At 43.2% G+C, this 18,165-nt stretch overlaps 2 protein-coding genes across 5 annotated transcripts in view; both read right to left on the reverse strand.

Moving 5' to 3' along the window:
- Positions 1 to 20: 20 nt before the first annotated feature.
- Positions 21 to 6,508, reverse strand: crk (v-crk avian sarcoma virus CT10 oncogene homolog). The gene is made up of 3 exons (XM_042063341.1): positions 5,968 to 6,508; positions 4,197 to 4,774; positions 21 to 2,599 (listed from the first exon to the last, which is right to left on the reverse strand). The coding sequence occupies exons 1-3, from the start codon at positions 6,185 to 6,187 to the stop codon at positions 2,462 to 2,464; spliced, it is 936 nt and encodes a 311-aa protein (XP_041919275.1). The 5' UTR covers positions 6,188 to 6,508; the 3' UTR covers positions 21 to 2,461.
- Positions 6,509 to 7,793: 1,285 nt separating this feature from the next.
- The window catches only part of lrrc75a (leucine rich repeat containing 75A), a 20,806-nt gene continuing 10,434 nt past the window's right edge, over positions 7,794 to 18,165 (reverse strand). For all 4 annotated transcript variants that reach the window (XM_042063338.1, XM_042063336.1, XM_042063337.1 and 1 more), the window contains one exon: positions 7,794 to 10,628. In XM_042063338.1, coding sequence (XP_041919272.1) covers positions 9,776 to 10,628 — 853 coding nt within the window. In that variant the 3' untranslated portion in view covers positions 7,794 to 9,775. The remainder of the gene's footprint in view (positions 10,629 to 18,165) is intronic.

An 18,165-nucleotide genomic window follows, 5' to 3' on the forward strand; every position in this document is an offset into this window, starting at 1 on the left:
ACAAACGGGTCAAATTAAAATTGTTTTGAAAGAATATAGTGTTTAATACAATGGCACAATTTGATATTAACATACTGACATTTTTAAGGTTAACTCTTCCCCATCCCTCCGAATGTAATGAACTTACATAAACACATTATTAAAATATGATGCTTTAACATATTTAAATTGTAGGCATGATTGACAGGTACAGAAGGAATAAAATGATTACAAGAAACATGGGCATGCATGAAAATGTGTCCGCCACAAACAAAAGGAGTCATCGTAACTGTTGCTGGTCAGTTGCTGCTGAATTTAGGACTCTCTGGTCTGTGCATTCAGTGTTCTTTGTCACAAGCGAATCCTTGTCACCAGAAATTGTGGGATTTATTATGTTCCATTATTCTCAGACCATCGAATTATGTAAAAGGTACTGTGCCACAAAGCAGGTTGTGACTGCTTTCTTTAGGAATGGAAAATACAAAATAAAATATTAGGCACATTTTCTTTACAAAAACGTAGAATGGTTCTGCACTAAGGAGATTCAGGCTGCCACTAGCAAGAGAAAGAATCAGCTGTGTTGAGGATTAGATGATCATTGACAACACCAAGGTCACATAAGGTCAGGGAATATGGCAACAAAAGATGTCTACCATAAAGAAATTGGCACAAACAGGTGACATATTTAGGTGAAAAAAAAAAGGTTGTAAACTGTGAGGACAAAAAAAAGCATTTTGCATTCTGTTTCCTTCAGATTAATTGACTCTCAAACTGGATAAAGAACTCAAGCCCTTTCGATCTTCATGTCACGATAAACAAAACAGCACGCATTACTCTCAGGGCAAGATTCATACTCAAAATTCAATTCAAAATAATTTGCCAAGATTGGGGGTAGGCAACATGCTACAAATGACTGATGAGGACGTCCATAATTGGTTTCTCAAAGACTTTTCATCAGACAGTGTTCATATTAACATCAACCTTAAACTTAATATTAACCTTTAACATTTAAGTTCCACATATCCATATAATTAAAAAGGCAAAAAAGGGCATTTAATCTACGCTGTCTACCAGATTATATCACATTTTTTTCTGTGATTACAACCAAGTGATTGTCTAATTTAATTTTCGAATTGTAGAACAAGCACATTTAATGATTTTTATGTCAGATGAATTTAGCCATGCCGCAAATCTAGGACCGCTGAGATCTTCTAACATGTACCAGGACAAACCACAAAACGTCCGGCTTCCACAAGCTTGCACTTACAATGACGAGCCACTACTGCACTTGACAGGCGTGAAAGAACACCATGGCAGAAAATGTGATTGGTCAGACCACAGGGTGCTTTGCATCACTCAAAATAAATGTTATATGTGCAAATAAAAAGGGGGTGAGGAGTAAAGTAGTGTATGAGGGACATAAGTTATTTGAAACTTCATGAAATCCTACATCATATATTGTGAGTTGGGAAGATTATTTCCTATAACATGTACAGATGAGTCCAGGAAAGCCAACGCCAAGGGAAGGAAGTTCACACAAAACAAAACCTCATTGCCTTACATTCAACCTGAGCAATAGCCTTTCGTATCTGCCAGGCAATCAGTTCCGAGATCTTCTAATATTACTGTGTGCACTTTCCATTGCAGCACATATGCGACCACAATACGACTTCAGGATTACCTTTCCCAGTATTGTCCAACACTGAATCATAAACAACTTCCCCCAAAGTATTTCTCATTGTTCAGGGCTCAATTTTTATCCACAAGATTAAAAGAAAAGAAACAAAAAAACATAGAGCAGTGCATCAAAATTGAACACTTTTAGAGTGAACAAATCAGAATGAAGGAAATGTGACTTTTCTTTAGCTCAATGGTAAACATATTAATACCTAATGTTTCATGACAGTACATCCTTGTTTTACTTCTTTTTGCACAAGATCATTAGAACCTTGTGTGAACTTGGTTGTGAGCTTGTAGCGTAGGACAAAGCCTCTGGTTGTAATGTCTTCTTCCAGTAGGCCGGCACATGTAGTGTGTGGCGTTTCTTCAGCGTTACAGTCACAGGAGGAACGGCTTACCTCAGTCCCCAGCCGCACTCGTCCCCAGTCTTGAGGTGCACTCCACACTCCTCCCCTCGTATGTTTCTCTTACCTCTGATTGGATAATACGTCTATCCGTCAGAGGGCTCCAAAACACATAAGTGGATGCCTAAGCTTCGACGCAAAGTGTGTGAGTTATGGGGGACAGGCTAGAGCTCCGACCCGAAGCAGATAAAACACATGTGAGGCGGCGGACGTAAGGTGAGGGCGCACACAAGTGACGCAGTGAGTGCGTGGTGAGGGAGAAGACAGTGAGTGTGGGCCATGAGAATGGGAGGAGGGGCGAGGAGGATGGTGGGGAGCGACAGTGGAGGAGTGGGAGCATGAGGGGAGAGGGAGAGGTGGGGAAGAAGGGAAGGGGGGGGGGGGTCCACGCAGTAGCCTCAGCTTAGTTCATCTTCGGGGTTGTGCTGGTCCAGCAGCCGGACGTGTGTGAAGGGGAAGTGGCCACGCTTGCCCTTGCACTCGCCCTCCCACTGGCCGTTCACATTGATCTTAGTCACCTTCACCATGTCGCCCACCTGCAAGGAGAGGAGTCAGCTGTGAGACTGAAAACTAGCAAACTGGGATAAATTTATATTGGCCTGCTGAGCACAAAAGGGACTTTTCAAGATATCAGATGCGCACGGATGCATCAAAGTTTTTTATTTAGGTTCAAATGCTGACTCCTTTTCCTAAAATGTTCAACTAACTGCAACAAACTTCTATGTCCACTGGGAGGCACCAGATCTCAGCAAGACTGTAGCCACAGAAGCCGGGCTGGTAATTACAAACAGAGAAAAGAGGGTAATAATTCACAAATACTCCTAATGCAGGAGAGCGGTAATGATCAGTCTTTGATAGAATTGAGAATGTTTGGGAGGTGGGCGTCCGCTAAAGTCCCTGGCCCCTCTCTGGCTTTGGCTTAGAGTCGCATCCACATGGAAATGAGAGGAAATGTTCCTCCACATGAAGCATTTCCTCCCCTCAACGACCTCCGTTTCGGAAGCCCTCTTCCCCTTCCGCTCACAGAAGGGCCATTTTGCTGCCTGGCTAGCCCTAGAGAGGGGCGTCCCCAAAGACCACACTGACTACCCTGCCACAGGCCTCCATAGGTAAAGGGAGAGCAAGAAGGAGGGTGAGGGAGGAGGATAGAGGCGCACTTCATCCCCACTCACACTGAAATATTTTTCTCTCTCTCTCAGTTTTGCTGTTATTAAGTGTTGTGTGGGTTTGGAAGCTGATTGTGAGATGGTGGGTGAACAGCATACACTGTTAAGATGGTTATTTAAACAAGCAAGGTAGTCCATAGCTAGGTTAACTGGCAGGACCCCTCACATACTGTATGTCTTGCAGAGGTTCATAGAGGTTTATATACAGTCTGGTGGGAAGACATAACACCAGCCAAATTATTATGGAAGACTGAGCAAAAATTACGATTTGCCATCTAGCCCTTCATGAGGGGTTTTACCTGATAGCTTAATGGGTGCTGTATGTCGAAGAGCTAAATGTAGCGATAGTAACACAAGGGGCAAGAGCACTCATTCCCACTTTCAGGGCTTGATGTCTAGAGGTCAAATGGGAAGCTTGTATTTTTCCAACAGATTGTGGCTACTGAACCCTTCTGTAATCAATTTGTTTAGTTAACTGCCTGATTGTTGCAAGAAAACTTACAATCCTTGATCGGTAAGGCTAACTATGATTAACCTCTGCTTGCCTCCTGACAAATTATGTAAGAGCCATGCTATGTAGTTTGGTGCTTTCCACTGGTATATAGATATAACAGATCAAACGTCCATTCGGACCACCAAAAGTCCACCAGGCCTCATACAACATTTCAGTTGTCACTTCCACACTCTATAAGGCACGAAACATTTTTAAATATATACTTTCATAATATATTTATGAGCTTAAAACTAATTCTATACATTACTTAGTTGAAACTTGTCAATATATAATTAATGGATTGGGTTAAGCTTTTTGGGGTTCTAAATATCAGCACAGAAGTAGAGGAAAATAGAATCAATTTCAGCCTACATATGGCCTTATGAGGAGGTGCGGAACAGAACATTGCAAGTATATGGGGCTCAATAGAGACATACACAGAGGGCACATAAAGTTAACAGGCCAAACGTTTACCTCAAGAGCCAGGGCAGTCTTGTCATAGGCATTGGGCACTCTCTTCTGGATAGCCCTGGCAAAAACCGGGCCGTTCTGGAGGTTGGGCAGAGGCGTAGGCTGGGCATAGGGACCAGGTTCACCAAGCAGAGGAGGGGCCTGGGAGTTTTGGCCATCGTTGGTGCCCGTGTTTGGCACCCCACCCGGTCCCCCTCCGCCCAGCGCGGCCGAGGTGGGCGAAGCGGAGCGGTACTTTTCCACGTATGGCACGGGGATCATGCCCACACGGCCCTCGCTGTTGGAGGCATTCCACCATTGCTCCTCGGGCTTCTCTAGCACCCGCAAAATGTCCCCCTTACGGAATGGAAGATCCTCATCGTCATTGCCGGGGAAGTCGAAGAGCGCCCGCACTAGCTCCTCCTCTTGGCGAAGGGGAGGCCCACACCCAGCGCTGCTGCTGATGTAAGACGAGTGCTTGGCCTTGTTGATGGGCTCAATCAATGTGGTGGTATCAAGGTAGTGGATCTTATAAAACTCCAGGAGAGCAGGCAGGGCATCAAACTCCTGGTCCCCAATGCGAAAGCGAGGAGGTGCCAGACCTAAGAGCATCGGGCAGGAAAGGAGATCAGATGGACAAAATGTCACGGACATACATGGTTCTGCTCTATACAACGTGCAAAATTTAATTATCTGAGTTTATGAGGGCTTAAAGGCATTGCGATAGGATACGGGGCATCATTTCACTGTTTTATAGTTTCAGCTGTAAGCAGCCCAGTTCTTTTCTCAGTCAACCAACATCACAGTGGTGACACTAGATGTCACCATCTTGACACCAACAATCTTATTCTGCTCTACAATGACAGAATCTTTTCACATTTAAAGGATCAGTGTGATATGCAGTCTAGGCCACCGGTCATGACTTGCATGTCCAACTTACCAGAGTAATCTCACAACTGTGTCCAAGACAATTAGGCCTCATTAGTGCAGAGACAAACTTACTGACATCTTAGTAAGGAAACAAAGCTTAGTTTTTTTAACAGCTTCTATATTAAATACAACATACTATGACTTGATGAAGACTTGTACAGAACTGATCACTTCAATTTATGTGGACAGTGATATCACAATGGCAGTGCCAAATGCTGTTATCTCACATACTACAACCGCTCAACCCAGACAGTACAGTGAAAGGGGTTTCAAGGAATCCATGCATATTTCACTAGCAGCTACAAAATGCCTCTGCAGCACGATCCTAGGCATTAGCAGGATGTCATTAAGGACTGGAGGTTAGAGTGATTAACTCCTGAATGCAAGAGACAAGTACTGTTAACATCCAACTGCCACACATTTCTAATCTTGATAGTGAAAACGAAAGGCTAGAAACAGACCATAAAAAAACAAAAATAATAACACTGTCAAGGCGCTTTGTAGTCAATAATAAACAGCTAACGCTAGCTAGCTATAGCTAGGCTTAGCAAAACCTGTTCTATTCGACTGGCAGATGGAACTTTTTCAATATTAAATGGTGTCATTCCTTCAACTGTACTATAAATAATGCAGTACATGGTGACTGAGGAGGCGACACTGACACTGTTAGGCACACCTGAGGATGAATGTATGGCGGTGTGTTTTCACGAGGGCGTGATTTAGAAACGTTATAGCGTACTAGAAATGCTTTACGTTAGCTAACTAGCTAGCAAGTCACACTACAGCCGGGTTACTGAAACGTTAGCCAGTCTCATTGCATCCCTCCCCGGTGGCACGTCTGTGAGAACGCCCCTGCATGCCTTACCTGGACCAGACTGACGATTGTTGTTGATGCTGTTGATTATATAATGCGAGACTTTTGAATTCTCTGAAACGGACAGCACGTAGTCGCCAGGGCATGTAATTGAGTCTCTCACCAAGAAAACCCCATGCCTTTGTCCTTGCAACAGAGAAACAGCCTCTTGTCGACTTAATCTACCCCAAAACCAGCTTCCACGGTCTTCAGCGTCAAAATTTCCGGCCATGATTGCCACTCCACAGCCGAGGCTTCACGGGCCTTCCCTTCGCCTCCCCTTATCCGCAACCAGCATTCAACTCATACAAAAAACTTTACCGCGTTCCCGATGAACACGTTCAGAAATTGTACGGCATCTGAATCGCGATTCGACGTGCTAACTTCAGATTTGCAGCCAATGTGTCCGTATTAGTGTTGCGGAATCTAATTTGACGAAGTAACAGAGTAAATCCCCCAACTATCGCACAATTCCTCTACGTAATTTTGAATCAAATCCTTGAAGTTGGCACAAGTAAGTTCAAAAAATTGAAATGGCGGACCTGAGAAACAAAACGACCTCACTTACCGGATGTGACGTAAATTCATGCTTTGTGGATTGATGGGATAGCAAGTGCGGTATCCATGTTGAGACGGTCAGAGGCTAAGTTTGCTACATATTTAAAATCAGTGTATAATTACATTCTATTTCACATTAGGCTTACTGAAAATATTTTAAGCACAACATATTTATGTGTCAGTGTGAATTGTTTGTTCTTGTTTTGTTCATTTCTTTTAAAAGTAGGCCTAGGCTGTTCTAACGCCTCAATGGCGCGGGATTTATGGTAAGGTCTATCTGTTGCCACTAGATGCCAATATACTACCATGAGATAAAATATGTCAGTCAAAACAAACAAACGTCTTTTCTTCAAAGAAACAGTTAAGATGGTCCTACCTATTGCTTTTACTTAATTGAATCGTTCTACTGACTAATTTGAAATTATCAATAGGCCCAGGCCTAGGCTACTAGCCTATGATTCACCTAACCTTGAAGGAGTAGCCTAGCCTATGCCTCTAACGGGCTGTCAATCTATTGCAGGTGATAGGCCGGTAGGCTATTTGAAATGATTTGTGAACCATTGACAGACAGACCTCACCATACCATCGAGCATACAATTCACTTGTTCGAATTTAAACCTAGGTCGGCAAATGACTGGAAGACTCCCTTTTCCTGTTCATTGGTTGTCCCAGCCAAATGCATTAGGCCTACAAGCACATGGCTTAGGCTATGTCCCATGCACTGTTTTCATCATAGTCCTGTTTGAACTTCCCCCTGAATCTGTCCACTTCACACATCACCAAGAAGATATGGATTCAGTTTTATTTTATTTTATTATTATTATTAGACATGACATTCATTCTTTTTTGGCAAGAAGCTATACATTTGTACAGGGTAATGATATAGAGTTGTTCTTTTTGGATGAAAGGTGTCTTAAACAGCCTCCCTAATCATGCTCATTTGACCAGTGCAAAGGACTAAGAGGAAAGAAAGCATGGCATCTGGTTGCTTATACAAACAATCACGACATAGGCGTACTGAAGTATATTAAAAATGAAAATCCACCCAGACAGGTGCCTACTTAGTAGGCTAGTCTACATTGGTGATATGCCCAATAATGTGTAAAAAAAACCCAGCTCTTGTTTTAATTACTAGACTCATCTTTGAGGCTAACATTGTTTAGCCAATAGCCATTGTTTGGAGCAATACATTTCAATGCATGTAAAAGTTTTAACATTAAAATGGGGTTCCAAGAAATAGAGACTAATGAGGATCCAGGGACAAAGTACAGTAGTATGAATGTCAATATCAGAAAAATGTCATCTTTTTATTATGTTAATTAACAATTTAAATGAAAATTGTTTGCATCAGGTTCATGTTACTTCACATTACATTTGTAGTTTTACTTAGTGTCAACTCATTTTAAATGCAGATAGGTCCATAAAGACTCACTATAGGCATGGTGCAAACATGTCTGGAGTAGATCATTATTATCAGTCAGTGGTCACTCTGCTACACTAAATACGGAATCACAGATTCACTGAACATTTAAACTAATGATGAATTGAGGTTAACTATGATTTTTTGACAAACCCACAATGACATTAACAGAATGTCTTTCTCTGAGATGAAATCACTCCTTATGGTATGAGGACCTGAGAATGAGAAACATATTTCATTAAAGTGCACACGGGGTATCTGTTCAATTCATTTAAAAGAGGCTCCAATATATAAGGGGAAAGATTGACACAAATACTGTAATTTAGCTTGTATGGGATATAATTATTCACAATAAGATTTGGGTAGTTGTACAACCTCTAAGCAAACAGAGATAGCAGCATCTAATTAGCAAAATACATTTACATGTGTTCAAAGCAGATTCTTATCCCACTCTAAAAGTAATTGAACAACACGCTTCCTTCATAACTGTACAATTATGAATGATATTCAATTATATAAGGTACATTTAAGTAGGTGTAAATATTTCCTAGAAATGAAAAGAAACACTATTTGTGAGAAGTTATGTATGTGTGAATAAAGGGGTGAGCGAGGCTAGGATGGCTCTGGTAATTACATATCAAAATTTCCTAATTTGCAACAGTGCAGTAGGATGTAGGGAGAGCGGTTAGTAGAAATCAAATATAATAATCATAACTATGTTTTCATTAGTGTATAATCAACTATGACTATGAATCATTGTTTTCGTTAGCTTACAATAAGTGATCCGTATCAACATAGACTCCATGTTGCACGGCCATGTTTCTAAAGTAGCACAGAATGGATAAACCGCACTGAAACTCAAGAGGCCCTTTCACGTTTCTTTATGACACCTGGTGGCTCTGCTACATGCTCAGAAAGAAGCCAATCTGCAGCCTCCCCACTAGATGCCACTAAATCCTACGTACTGCACCTTTAAGCTGAAACTCCCCTCCTCAGTCTGTTGTCCAAAAGATGTGCCTCTTTAGACAACTAGGGAGAGGAATCTCTTTAGTTCATTCCCTTCCCTTCCTCAGGCACTGTTTCCCCTCACAGTGACAGCTTGCTTTTGTACAGATCCTAAATACTGTCAAAGAGGGACATCCTCTCTCGCTAGTCTGTTCCTTTTCAGTGTGTTTTTTTTTTCTTTTTTGGTTTGTCCCCTCTTCAAAAGGTAACACTTCATTAAAGCTGCTCTCAGCACATCCGCCTGCTGTCAAACCAAAGCTCTGGGCGGTATTTATTGATTAGGAAATACTGGGCAGGAACAAAGGGCCTGGGGAGTGCTGGTTATTTCTAAGAGCTGGGTGCATAGATTTGAAGGCAGAGAATTAGGGGGGGATGAAGACATGTCTGCCTTGCTCTGTCTCATCCTCACTTTCCAACTCCGCAAATACACAATCCATTCTACAGCAAGGTAGCAATGTCACAGGCACATAGGCATATGTCCACAACTGGACAGGATAAAGGGGAGAGACACCTGAATGATATATTAAAAACATACCAGTTTACAGTAAAATATAATCTTTGTATTTAACGAGTGGTTCAGACTGCAGTACTATATTACACGTTAGGTTATATGTTAGGGCTAATGAAATCATACACGTTGCTGTCATTTGTTGGTTGTCATCTCCTCAAAATGAACCATCAATGACCCCTCCCAATCTTTTTGGTTTGGGCAAGCTCCCAACCAAAGCTACCCACAACTGGAGATGACAGGGTTTGTCGTGTTCTCTCTCCTTGTCACTCTCTCTCTAAACGACACACCTATTACAAAGAATGGCACAGATAATCGACATGTGGATCTCAGGTCAAGTTGTCTGAGGGAGGTGCTGCCCTATTCCCACTGTCCTCTTTGTGCAGTTGAAAGGCCCCAGAGGAATTGTGGGACGGACTGGAGCAAGACATCTGTGAGGACTGACTCTGGGTGTCGTCCTCCTCCTCCGCTTTCACTGCCTCCTTTCCCTTCTTCCCTTTGCTCGGCTTCTCCTGTCTCGTTTTTTTCCCGACTCGTTGGTCTTCCATGGTCCACATGCTCTCATCCTCGTCCTCCTTGCCCTGCACCTCTCGATCAAAGTCCAGCAGTTCTTCCATCATCTCCTCGATTTCCATCTCTCCGTCCATCTCCCCTTCCAGCTCTCCCTCAACTTCGGACCGCAGCTCACCTGTGCTCTCGGTCCGGTTGGTGTCGTCGCCCTCATCCTCACCGTCCACCCTGTACTCGGGCTCACTGGCCTGGCTCTCCCCGAACTCCAAGATGGTGGGCAGGTTGCCCTGCTTGGGGCATCGCTTGCGCAGGCTCACCAGGAAGGGCTGCGGCAGGGAGAAGATGTCCACGTTGTTGCCCAGGTCGATCCATGTGACGCTGGGGAAGCTGTCCGGGTCCTTCAGGGTGTCTGTGAGCTCCTTGAGGACGGCACGTGTCAGCCGGTTGCCGTTGAGGGCCAACGTCTCGAGGCGGGGCAGGACGGCCAGCGTGGGAAGCAGCACCAGGAAGGCCTCGTCCGTAAGCTCGGTGAAGCCCAGCTCCAGGCTGCAGATGCGCGAGGCGTGGCGCTGGAGGTGAGCGCACAGGCGCTCCATGTCCCGCACGGCCAGAGGAATGCCCGACAGGTCTAAGGCCCCACTGGCTGGAGGGACGGACAAAACAGACTTCAGGCTGGAAAATAAGAGAAAAGGACAGGTGGACATGTTAGGGAAATGCAAAAAGAAGAGAAAAGGCAATAAATAGGACCATGAGTCTGCCAGTGGTATAAAAGAGATGATTATTTCAGATATATGAGTCATGATTTTAAGGGCCCTATTATCATAGTCTAAAATGCATGGTCACTGGCGAAAAGCTTATTTAAATTTAGCGGGATGTCCAGTCCACATTGGGAGTGTTTTCGTTATCAAACGTCAGACGGATGGCGCAACAATGCGTTCTTAAGTTTCTTAATCAGTCAAGGGTGTGTTTTGGGCGTAACATCATTTAAACAATGAAAATGATATCTGTCATTCTCTTTAACAAGTAGCGCAACTTCAAACAGCGCATCCGTATTTTGATAGTCAGCGGCGCATTTGAAGGAATCTGCTTGCACGTGAGACCATATGGAACAGTTATTCCACTAAAGTTTAGTGACTAGTATAAGTATAAGTATATATACTTTTTTGATCCCGTGAGGGAAATTTGGTCTCTGCATTTAACCCAATCGGTGAATTAGTGAAACACAAACAGCACACAGTGAGGTGAAGCACACACTAATCCGCTTCAACGGCGGCGCTCGGGGAGCAGTGAGGAGTTAGGTGCCTTGCTCAAGGGCACTTCAGCCGTGCCTACTGGTCGGGGTTCGAACCAGCAACCCTCCGGTTACAAGTCCAGAGTGCTAACCAGTGGGCCACGGCTGCCCAATAAGACTAGATAAGACTAAACCATGCTTTACTAAAACCTAGCAGAGTATAGCCCTACACGCATTTGCACTCGTCCATTATTTGAACTCATTGGCAAAATGAAACTAACTTCGCCATCGTGTCAGTCAACGACAAAACAGTTATACACAGTTAATTGCGTTCACTATTGACCGACAATAGTTCACCATTGAAAACTTAGCCTGGAAAAACCAACACTTACCCCAACAATGTTCGAATGACTGAATAAAAAACATTTATCCTGCAGAGAAGTTGCTGCTTACATCTTGTGACCGTGCGTCTTCAGCTGTGCTTCACATTTGCCTTTACTTCTCAAAGAATCACTTTTATTATCAGTCATTACCAATTTGCAAATGATGGTGAATAACTATTCATTGTGAGATGTATTTCGTAATATCTTTATTCTAATTATGTTTCCCGTTGTAATCGTGTCATTTGTAATGTTTTGCATGGATGTGCGCTGGTGCGCATTCCTGTGGATGAGAGAAGCAGGGTGTGTTGTGCACCCGCCCATATCACTGTTGATAATGCGCTCTTAAAATAACATAAACAACCATAACTATATATAAAATCGCCATGGATTTCTGCAGGTTTCTCTTGGTCAGTGGCGTAATGTGTTTTAGGTAGTGTACAATAGTGATTTTTAGATAATGTGCCAGACCCCTCCTTAGGTTGTTAATTGCCACACCCCTTGGCACGTTGCTCAATGAAAGAGACGTGTAAGATAAGAATAAACTGTGTGCTGGGATAATAATCTGCTTTCTGCCAGGATTTGCGTCACAAAAGTAGGGCCCTAAATGTATTTTAAGTCGTTGCAGAGATAACACCAATGAAAGGATGGGGAATAATGATAAGACCATTCTGAGATTAAAAGATCTTCTCCTCACAAGGCAGTATTTGTAGAGAGAGAGAGAAGAAAATATGATTAACTAATTGTGTTGAGGTCTGGATGTAAAAAGGAAGAAGCCTTCAGCCACAGTTCTTATATTAGCCATAATTCTGAACAGCATTACAAGTTATCTGCTTTCATGGTATGTAAATTATGCCCTAAATACATTATAGTACTATTAGTATTGTGTATTGTATATTGTATGTGTATTGAGTATTGTGCAGACCATGCATTATTTCAACTAAAGCTTCTCTAAACAGCAAACTGCATAAGAACCAAGAAATGAAAGGCAGACAATCTTTGGACTATCCACAACGCTGGTGCTTAATAACTTTTTGGGCAAATGCCTGATCCCACTGTCTTCCAGAGAAGACTATAAGATGTTTGGGCCATGACCCCACTTTTGCCTATCTTCCCCACTATTAACAAAGTGTGTTGGGGCATCAGCCACGAAATGCTCCAGCATTGTTTAGTTTTCTAATCTGAATGGGTGTTGATGGCTTTGAACCAGGATTTTGCTGAAATCCTCACATGCCCTGCTCACCCCAACAGGAGTCCAACAGGAGGCATCTGGTCTAGTTCATATTAACCACAAATGAGATAACTTGTATTTTGATTCATACTGCCATCATCAGATACAAAAGCTGTATACTTTCCTTGCTCTATCCACTATGAGAGGTCGAATCCAAAACATTTCTATAGAATAGCTGGACTCAAATGAAACCCTTCATCAACAAGTCAAATAAAGATTGCTGAAGGCTAATAGTGCAGATGCAAGTCTAGACCTATATCTGGGAGGGGGAAAGGAGCACAAAAAAAGAGTTGAAACTAGCAGTCCCTACACATGGTATACTACGCTAAAAATAAACCTAGGAAGATGGAATTGGCAGTGAATGAGCAGAGAAAGGCTGCACTGCATTTAATGCCATAAAAAGCAAAGCTTGGATCAGACTTGAAAATCGTCCAGGTGCAAATGAAAACAGAAAACAATGCAGGGCAGAAAAAAAACAATTGTTAATCTTACTGAATACTCTCCTCTGCTTTTCTTTTCCTTTCTTTTCAAAAGTGGGAGGAAAAGAACCCGGGCACTGGATTAGCTCAAAATAGCCAATATTAGCACAAAACACCGAGAGAACCCTCAAGCAAAGTGGTGAAAAAACATGGCAAATCAACTCTAAAGGAAAGATCATCTCTAATGACATGACTATGCTACTTGTGAGCCAGCGGCACTCTGTCAGTACAGGCTGCTCATAACAGTTAATAGCTGGGCTTAAGTGGCAATATATTCCACTTGGGGAGAGTTGCAGCAGTTGGGTTTTATTTGGAGCCCATATTTAAACAATCAGTGGTCATGTGAGTATGATCTCACACTCGCCTCTCCCTCGGTGGACTCACCCCTCGCGTCCTCCGCCCCTTCCAGTGAACTATCAAACATAAACAGCCGCAGAAGGCAAGTGGAAATGAATAAAACAGAGCACAGGATATCGATTCTGCACTCTCCCATTGGCTTGCACTCAAAATCCCACGTTCCTCGGCCTCTCTGGGGGCCTCAGTGTACTAAGGCCTCACAAGCCACTTCCTTTAAAACATGAGACCACCTCAGTCACCCATACTTGTTAATGGACTGGATACATGACCATTACTTCTCTGCCATACTAGTTTCAAAAATGTTGTAAGTGTAAACATGAAACGGTATGAGAAAGTGGAAACTTCCAAAAATATTATTTCCCAAACAAATGACAGTAAATATGTGATACAAAGCAAGCTATTTAGAGCACAGGCAGTATTTCAAATCAAGTGATTTAATCAAACAAGCAAGCATCCTGTATAAAATGTGATACAGGACTCTCCAATTAGACGTTAATCTAAAAAACTGCTTACATTGCATCTGTGGGCTCTTGGTGATAATGTGATTGTATATGTTACTGATGAGCGACCTCTGAAAGCTGGCCCATTGTCTGCCTTGTGAATCATCTCCTGTTGTTTGGGCTCAAGTTTCAGCCCCCTCCACTGTGTTGGCCAACAGGAGAGTGTTTCTCTAAAAAGCTCGTTGGTGATATCAGATCAGCCATCAGTGTCTGTCTGGTAGCTAATGGCACTCTGCAGGGCTTGAGAGCTCTGGAGTCTGCACTGAAAGACAGTCTCTTTTTTTATTTCAGATCTGTTCATCATCCGATAGTGATGACAAAATACTCTGCGTGCATCTTTCTTCTGCTTTCGGCTTAGCTAACTAAGTGTGTAATTGACTGACTATATAAGTCTGCCAGTGAACTGACATAGACCAGTGTCCATGAGGGACAGGCCACTTCTGAGCTTGTTATCAAATTCCAGAGTGATCAGGCCATTCTTCAGGGAAGCAGCTTTACATGGAGTAATGAGACAAGGTCGTGGAAGCCGCATCGGCAGAAAGGCGCTCTTGACCTCCGTGTCTGTTACTTACAGCAAACATGCTTTCAAGGCTCCCCCCGTCATTTTTAAACTCAGCATAATACTGGGCTTTGGCCATGACACATTCTTTTCACTCTCTTGTCTCATCCTTCTTGTGCCACAATTTCTACAGTTATGCTCTCTACTGCTACACTTTTCTGTTCTGCACCTCCTTTGTGTGCTCTAATTCTCTCTCTCTCTCTCTCTCTCTCTCTCTCTCTTCTCCTCCTGAGATCAATTATCACCCAGGCAGCAGGAGAGCGCACACTAGATGACAAATGAAAGCCTTTTCTCACTTTCCCTCTTTCTTGCCATCTTCCACCAATTTTGTGTTCCCTCTTTTCAGAGGGGGATGGGTGAAAAAGAGTCAGGTTTGGGTATTAATAACTGCTGCATTCCAATCGCTGTCACACTTGTCCTCTGCACATACACAACAAGAAAATTGACCACTATACCAATGATAGAGATAATCAGCCAGTTTCTTTCTGAAGGACATGTCAGTATTTGATTTAATTGGTTGGTTAGGCATTCAGATAAGTAATAAGTATGCATTTGTTTAGAGTGAATGATTTGACAGAATACACACGAGTGTATAGCTCTGATGTGAGCACAGCCCAAATTGTTTTTATAAATATTGTATGCAAGGGGTCAAAAACAAACAAGTAGCAAATGTCAAATGCTAGGCCAAGGCTGGCCTTACAGCTGTATTCAGTCCACATGCAAGTTGATTTGAAATTCAACTCAGAATCTCCATTCCATGAAATATTACTTCAGTCACACAGAGGTGCAAAGTGCTGCGGGCGCTATAACTGGTGTCTGATGATAACAGATAAGAATCACATATCTCCACACACACACACACACACACACACACACACACACACACACACACACACACACACACACACACACACACTAACCAGTCCTTGGTTTTGGATTGAGTGTGATAGAGTTCAGATGGAAGAAGAGCCTGTGCATACTGAGCACGTCTGTGCAGCAGCTGGAGAACACAAGAGCAGGTGAGAGGGAAAACTATTGATTCAGACTTGCAGTATCAAGCTCACAGTTTGATCCATCAGACATCAGAGTTCAGACAGAGAACAGAGAGAAACAGCAGAAAATGGATAGAGAGACACAGGAGTTCTGTCTCAGAGCAAATAAAGACACAAAGAACGGGGTCCATGTGGGAAGCTCTGCCAGTGAAAGACGTGGGAGCAGAGTGGACGGTTTGGACATAGGAAGAGTGTAGGGAGAGGGAGCGCACGTGAGAGAATCCTGAGAAATGCCTCAGAGATGACGGCATCACAGCCACATAATGCACAACCCACACACACCCTCATTCTGATTCCTACTACTTCATCTTCACACACACACACACAGTTACAGACACACACACAAACACATACACACCCTCCCCCTGATTTATCCTACTTCATCTCTCTCTCTTTCTCTCTCTCTCTCTCTCACACACACACACACACACACACTCACACACACACACACACACATTAGGTTACCCTTAATGGGCTCAGGACAATAAGACGTTAGATGTATATGTTACGCCTTATGTCATCCTCCAGTGTGCATGGTCTGTTCTCCACCCACAGTTATAAAATATTTTTCACATTAAGTCATTCACACACACACACACACACACACACATAAATGTGTGCGCTTTCTGAATGTCTCTCAAACCAGTTACATCTGAATGCAGACAATTAAAGGGGAAAACATTGAAAGTGCACTGAAGGACAAGACATTCGATCAAAGCACGGGGGGCGGGGGGGGTGCTCTTGCCACCGGCGAGTCATCTGGCACTGAGGGAGACCTGAGCTGGAGCTGCCGGGCCCTCCTGGGCCGTTACTGACAGCAGCAGATCTCCGGTCCCGCTTGTCTCCTGCCTGAGCCGGGCTGACAGCAGATGGGGCTGAGCAGGCAGCTGCTGAGACGGGAAACCAAATCCCAGTGCAGACACACAGGAACCAAAGGCCATGTCCTCCAAAACAGCACACCACTCACCTGCTCCCTCCCACACTCACCAGCTCTCACACCACCACAGTCTGGACGCACAACGCTGTGTTTCACATTAGGCACTTAGTGTCATTTTACGTCAAATACTGATGAACAATATGTACGACGCTACAGTTGTTAACATGGGCAAACCATTTACCCATGTGTAAACAAACCGTAAGTTCACACCTCTATAATTGCCATGCTGCATACTGTAACTAAAGTGCGTGCCAAGTTACTGTACCTTTATCTGGAGATACTGTATACTGATACATCTTATCTATGTAACATCTGCTAGTGTACAAGGAAGCTAGACTGTATAGTTCATCATCTCTCGATTTCTTCTATACTTGGCTGCCCCCCCTTCATCTGGGTTCTGCTCAAGGTTTCTTCAGACAGTTATTTTCATGGGCTACCATAATCCACTGTGTGACTACTCTAAAAGGTTTAGGTCATGAAGCCCCTTCACACAATGTCCATTGCTAAATTGTATGAATTAATTATGTTAACTAACACAGTAAATAATATAATTAATTTACTGATTTAGCAAACTAGCAAGCGTTGTTGACAAATATTAATGAATATCAAAAAGGATTGAGGCTCTGGAGTTCTGTAAAATATTTTTATAAATTGATCTGGTTAAATTAATTTAAACCCTACAGAGCTTTTATTACCTTTAAAAGTTACACAATTTCCTAATGTAAATGCATGGGAGAAGGCATGGCTTAAGCCTCTTAACTGCAAAAGGTTCACTTTCTCCTCTCTTAGTGGAAATGAAATTCACCCTAGGCTTGCAATACTCTCAGGAAATACTGACTTTGAGACATTTCCCTCTTGGACCGCCTCAGCTCTAATGGCAGCTGAAATATGCACATAAAAATGACAAATCCACACCAACCCCAATCCACAGACATTACCCAGAAAAAACAGCCAGAAAAAAACAGCCAGAAAAAAACAGCCTTTCAATTTGAAATCAAAGAATCTCAAAGAGAGAATTCACCCGTTTCATAAACAAATATGAAACTGGGTCACTTTGTTTTTTATTTTGGTTTGACATACTCATCCAGTGGATTTGGAAGAGTTTCCGCCTCCTAAAGCAGCAACAGCACGTTCATTTCAATCACGGGCTCGCCTGAGAGGAAAATGGGGCACCTCTGTCTGACGTGCGACCGTCCCATGAGTACCAGCACAGCACTGAGTGCACAAAGGTCACCGAGAAGCAAACGCTTGACGCGGCACAGACGACGGCCAGGAGAGCCCTCCTCTCTAGTGGATCTGTCCCCTCGCTAATTAGCTCCTCTGCTGAAACAGGGCCACAACAGATTAATGAAAGTGAGTCATTGTCAGTGAAGAGGCTGCGAGTGGAAGAGGATGAGGACACGAGTGAGCGTGTGTGGCTTCAGCCCTGATGTCGGGATGGGCCACTCCCTATCTGTTACACAGAGACTCTGGAATGTGAGCA

This window comes from Alosa sapidissima, chromosome 15 (genome assembly GCF_018492685.1).
Source record: "Alosa sapidissima isolate fAloSap1 chromosome 15, fAloSap1.pri, whole genome shotgun sequence".
In the NCBI taxonomy this organism is placed as follows: Eukaryota; Metazoa; Chordata; class Actinopteri; order Clupeiformes; family Clupeidae; genus Alosa; species Alosa sapidissima.

Coding starts and splice junctions, on each gene's coding strand:
- crk (XM_042063341.1), bottom strand. CDS start 6,187: ATGGCCGGAAATTTTGACGCTGAAGACCGTGGAAGCTGGTTTTGGGGT. Junction 4,775..5,967: donor CAATCGTCAGTCTGGTCCAG/GTAAGGCATGCA, acceptor CGATGCTCTTAG/GTCTGGCACCTCCTCGCTTT. Junction 2,600..4,196: donor AGACTGCCCTGGCTCTTGAG/GTAAACGTTTGG, acceptor CTCTCCTTGCAG/GTGGGCGACATGGTGAAGGT.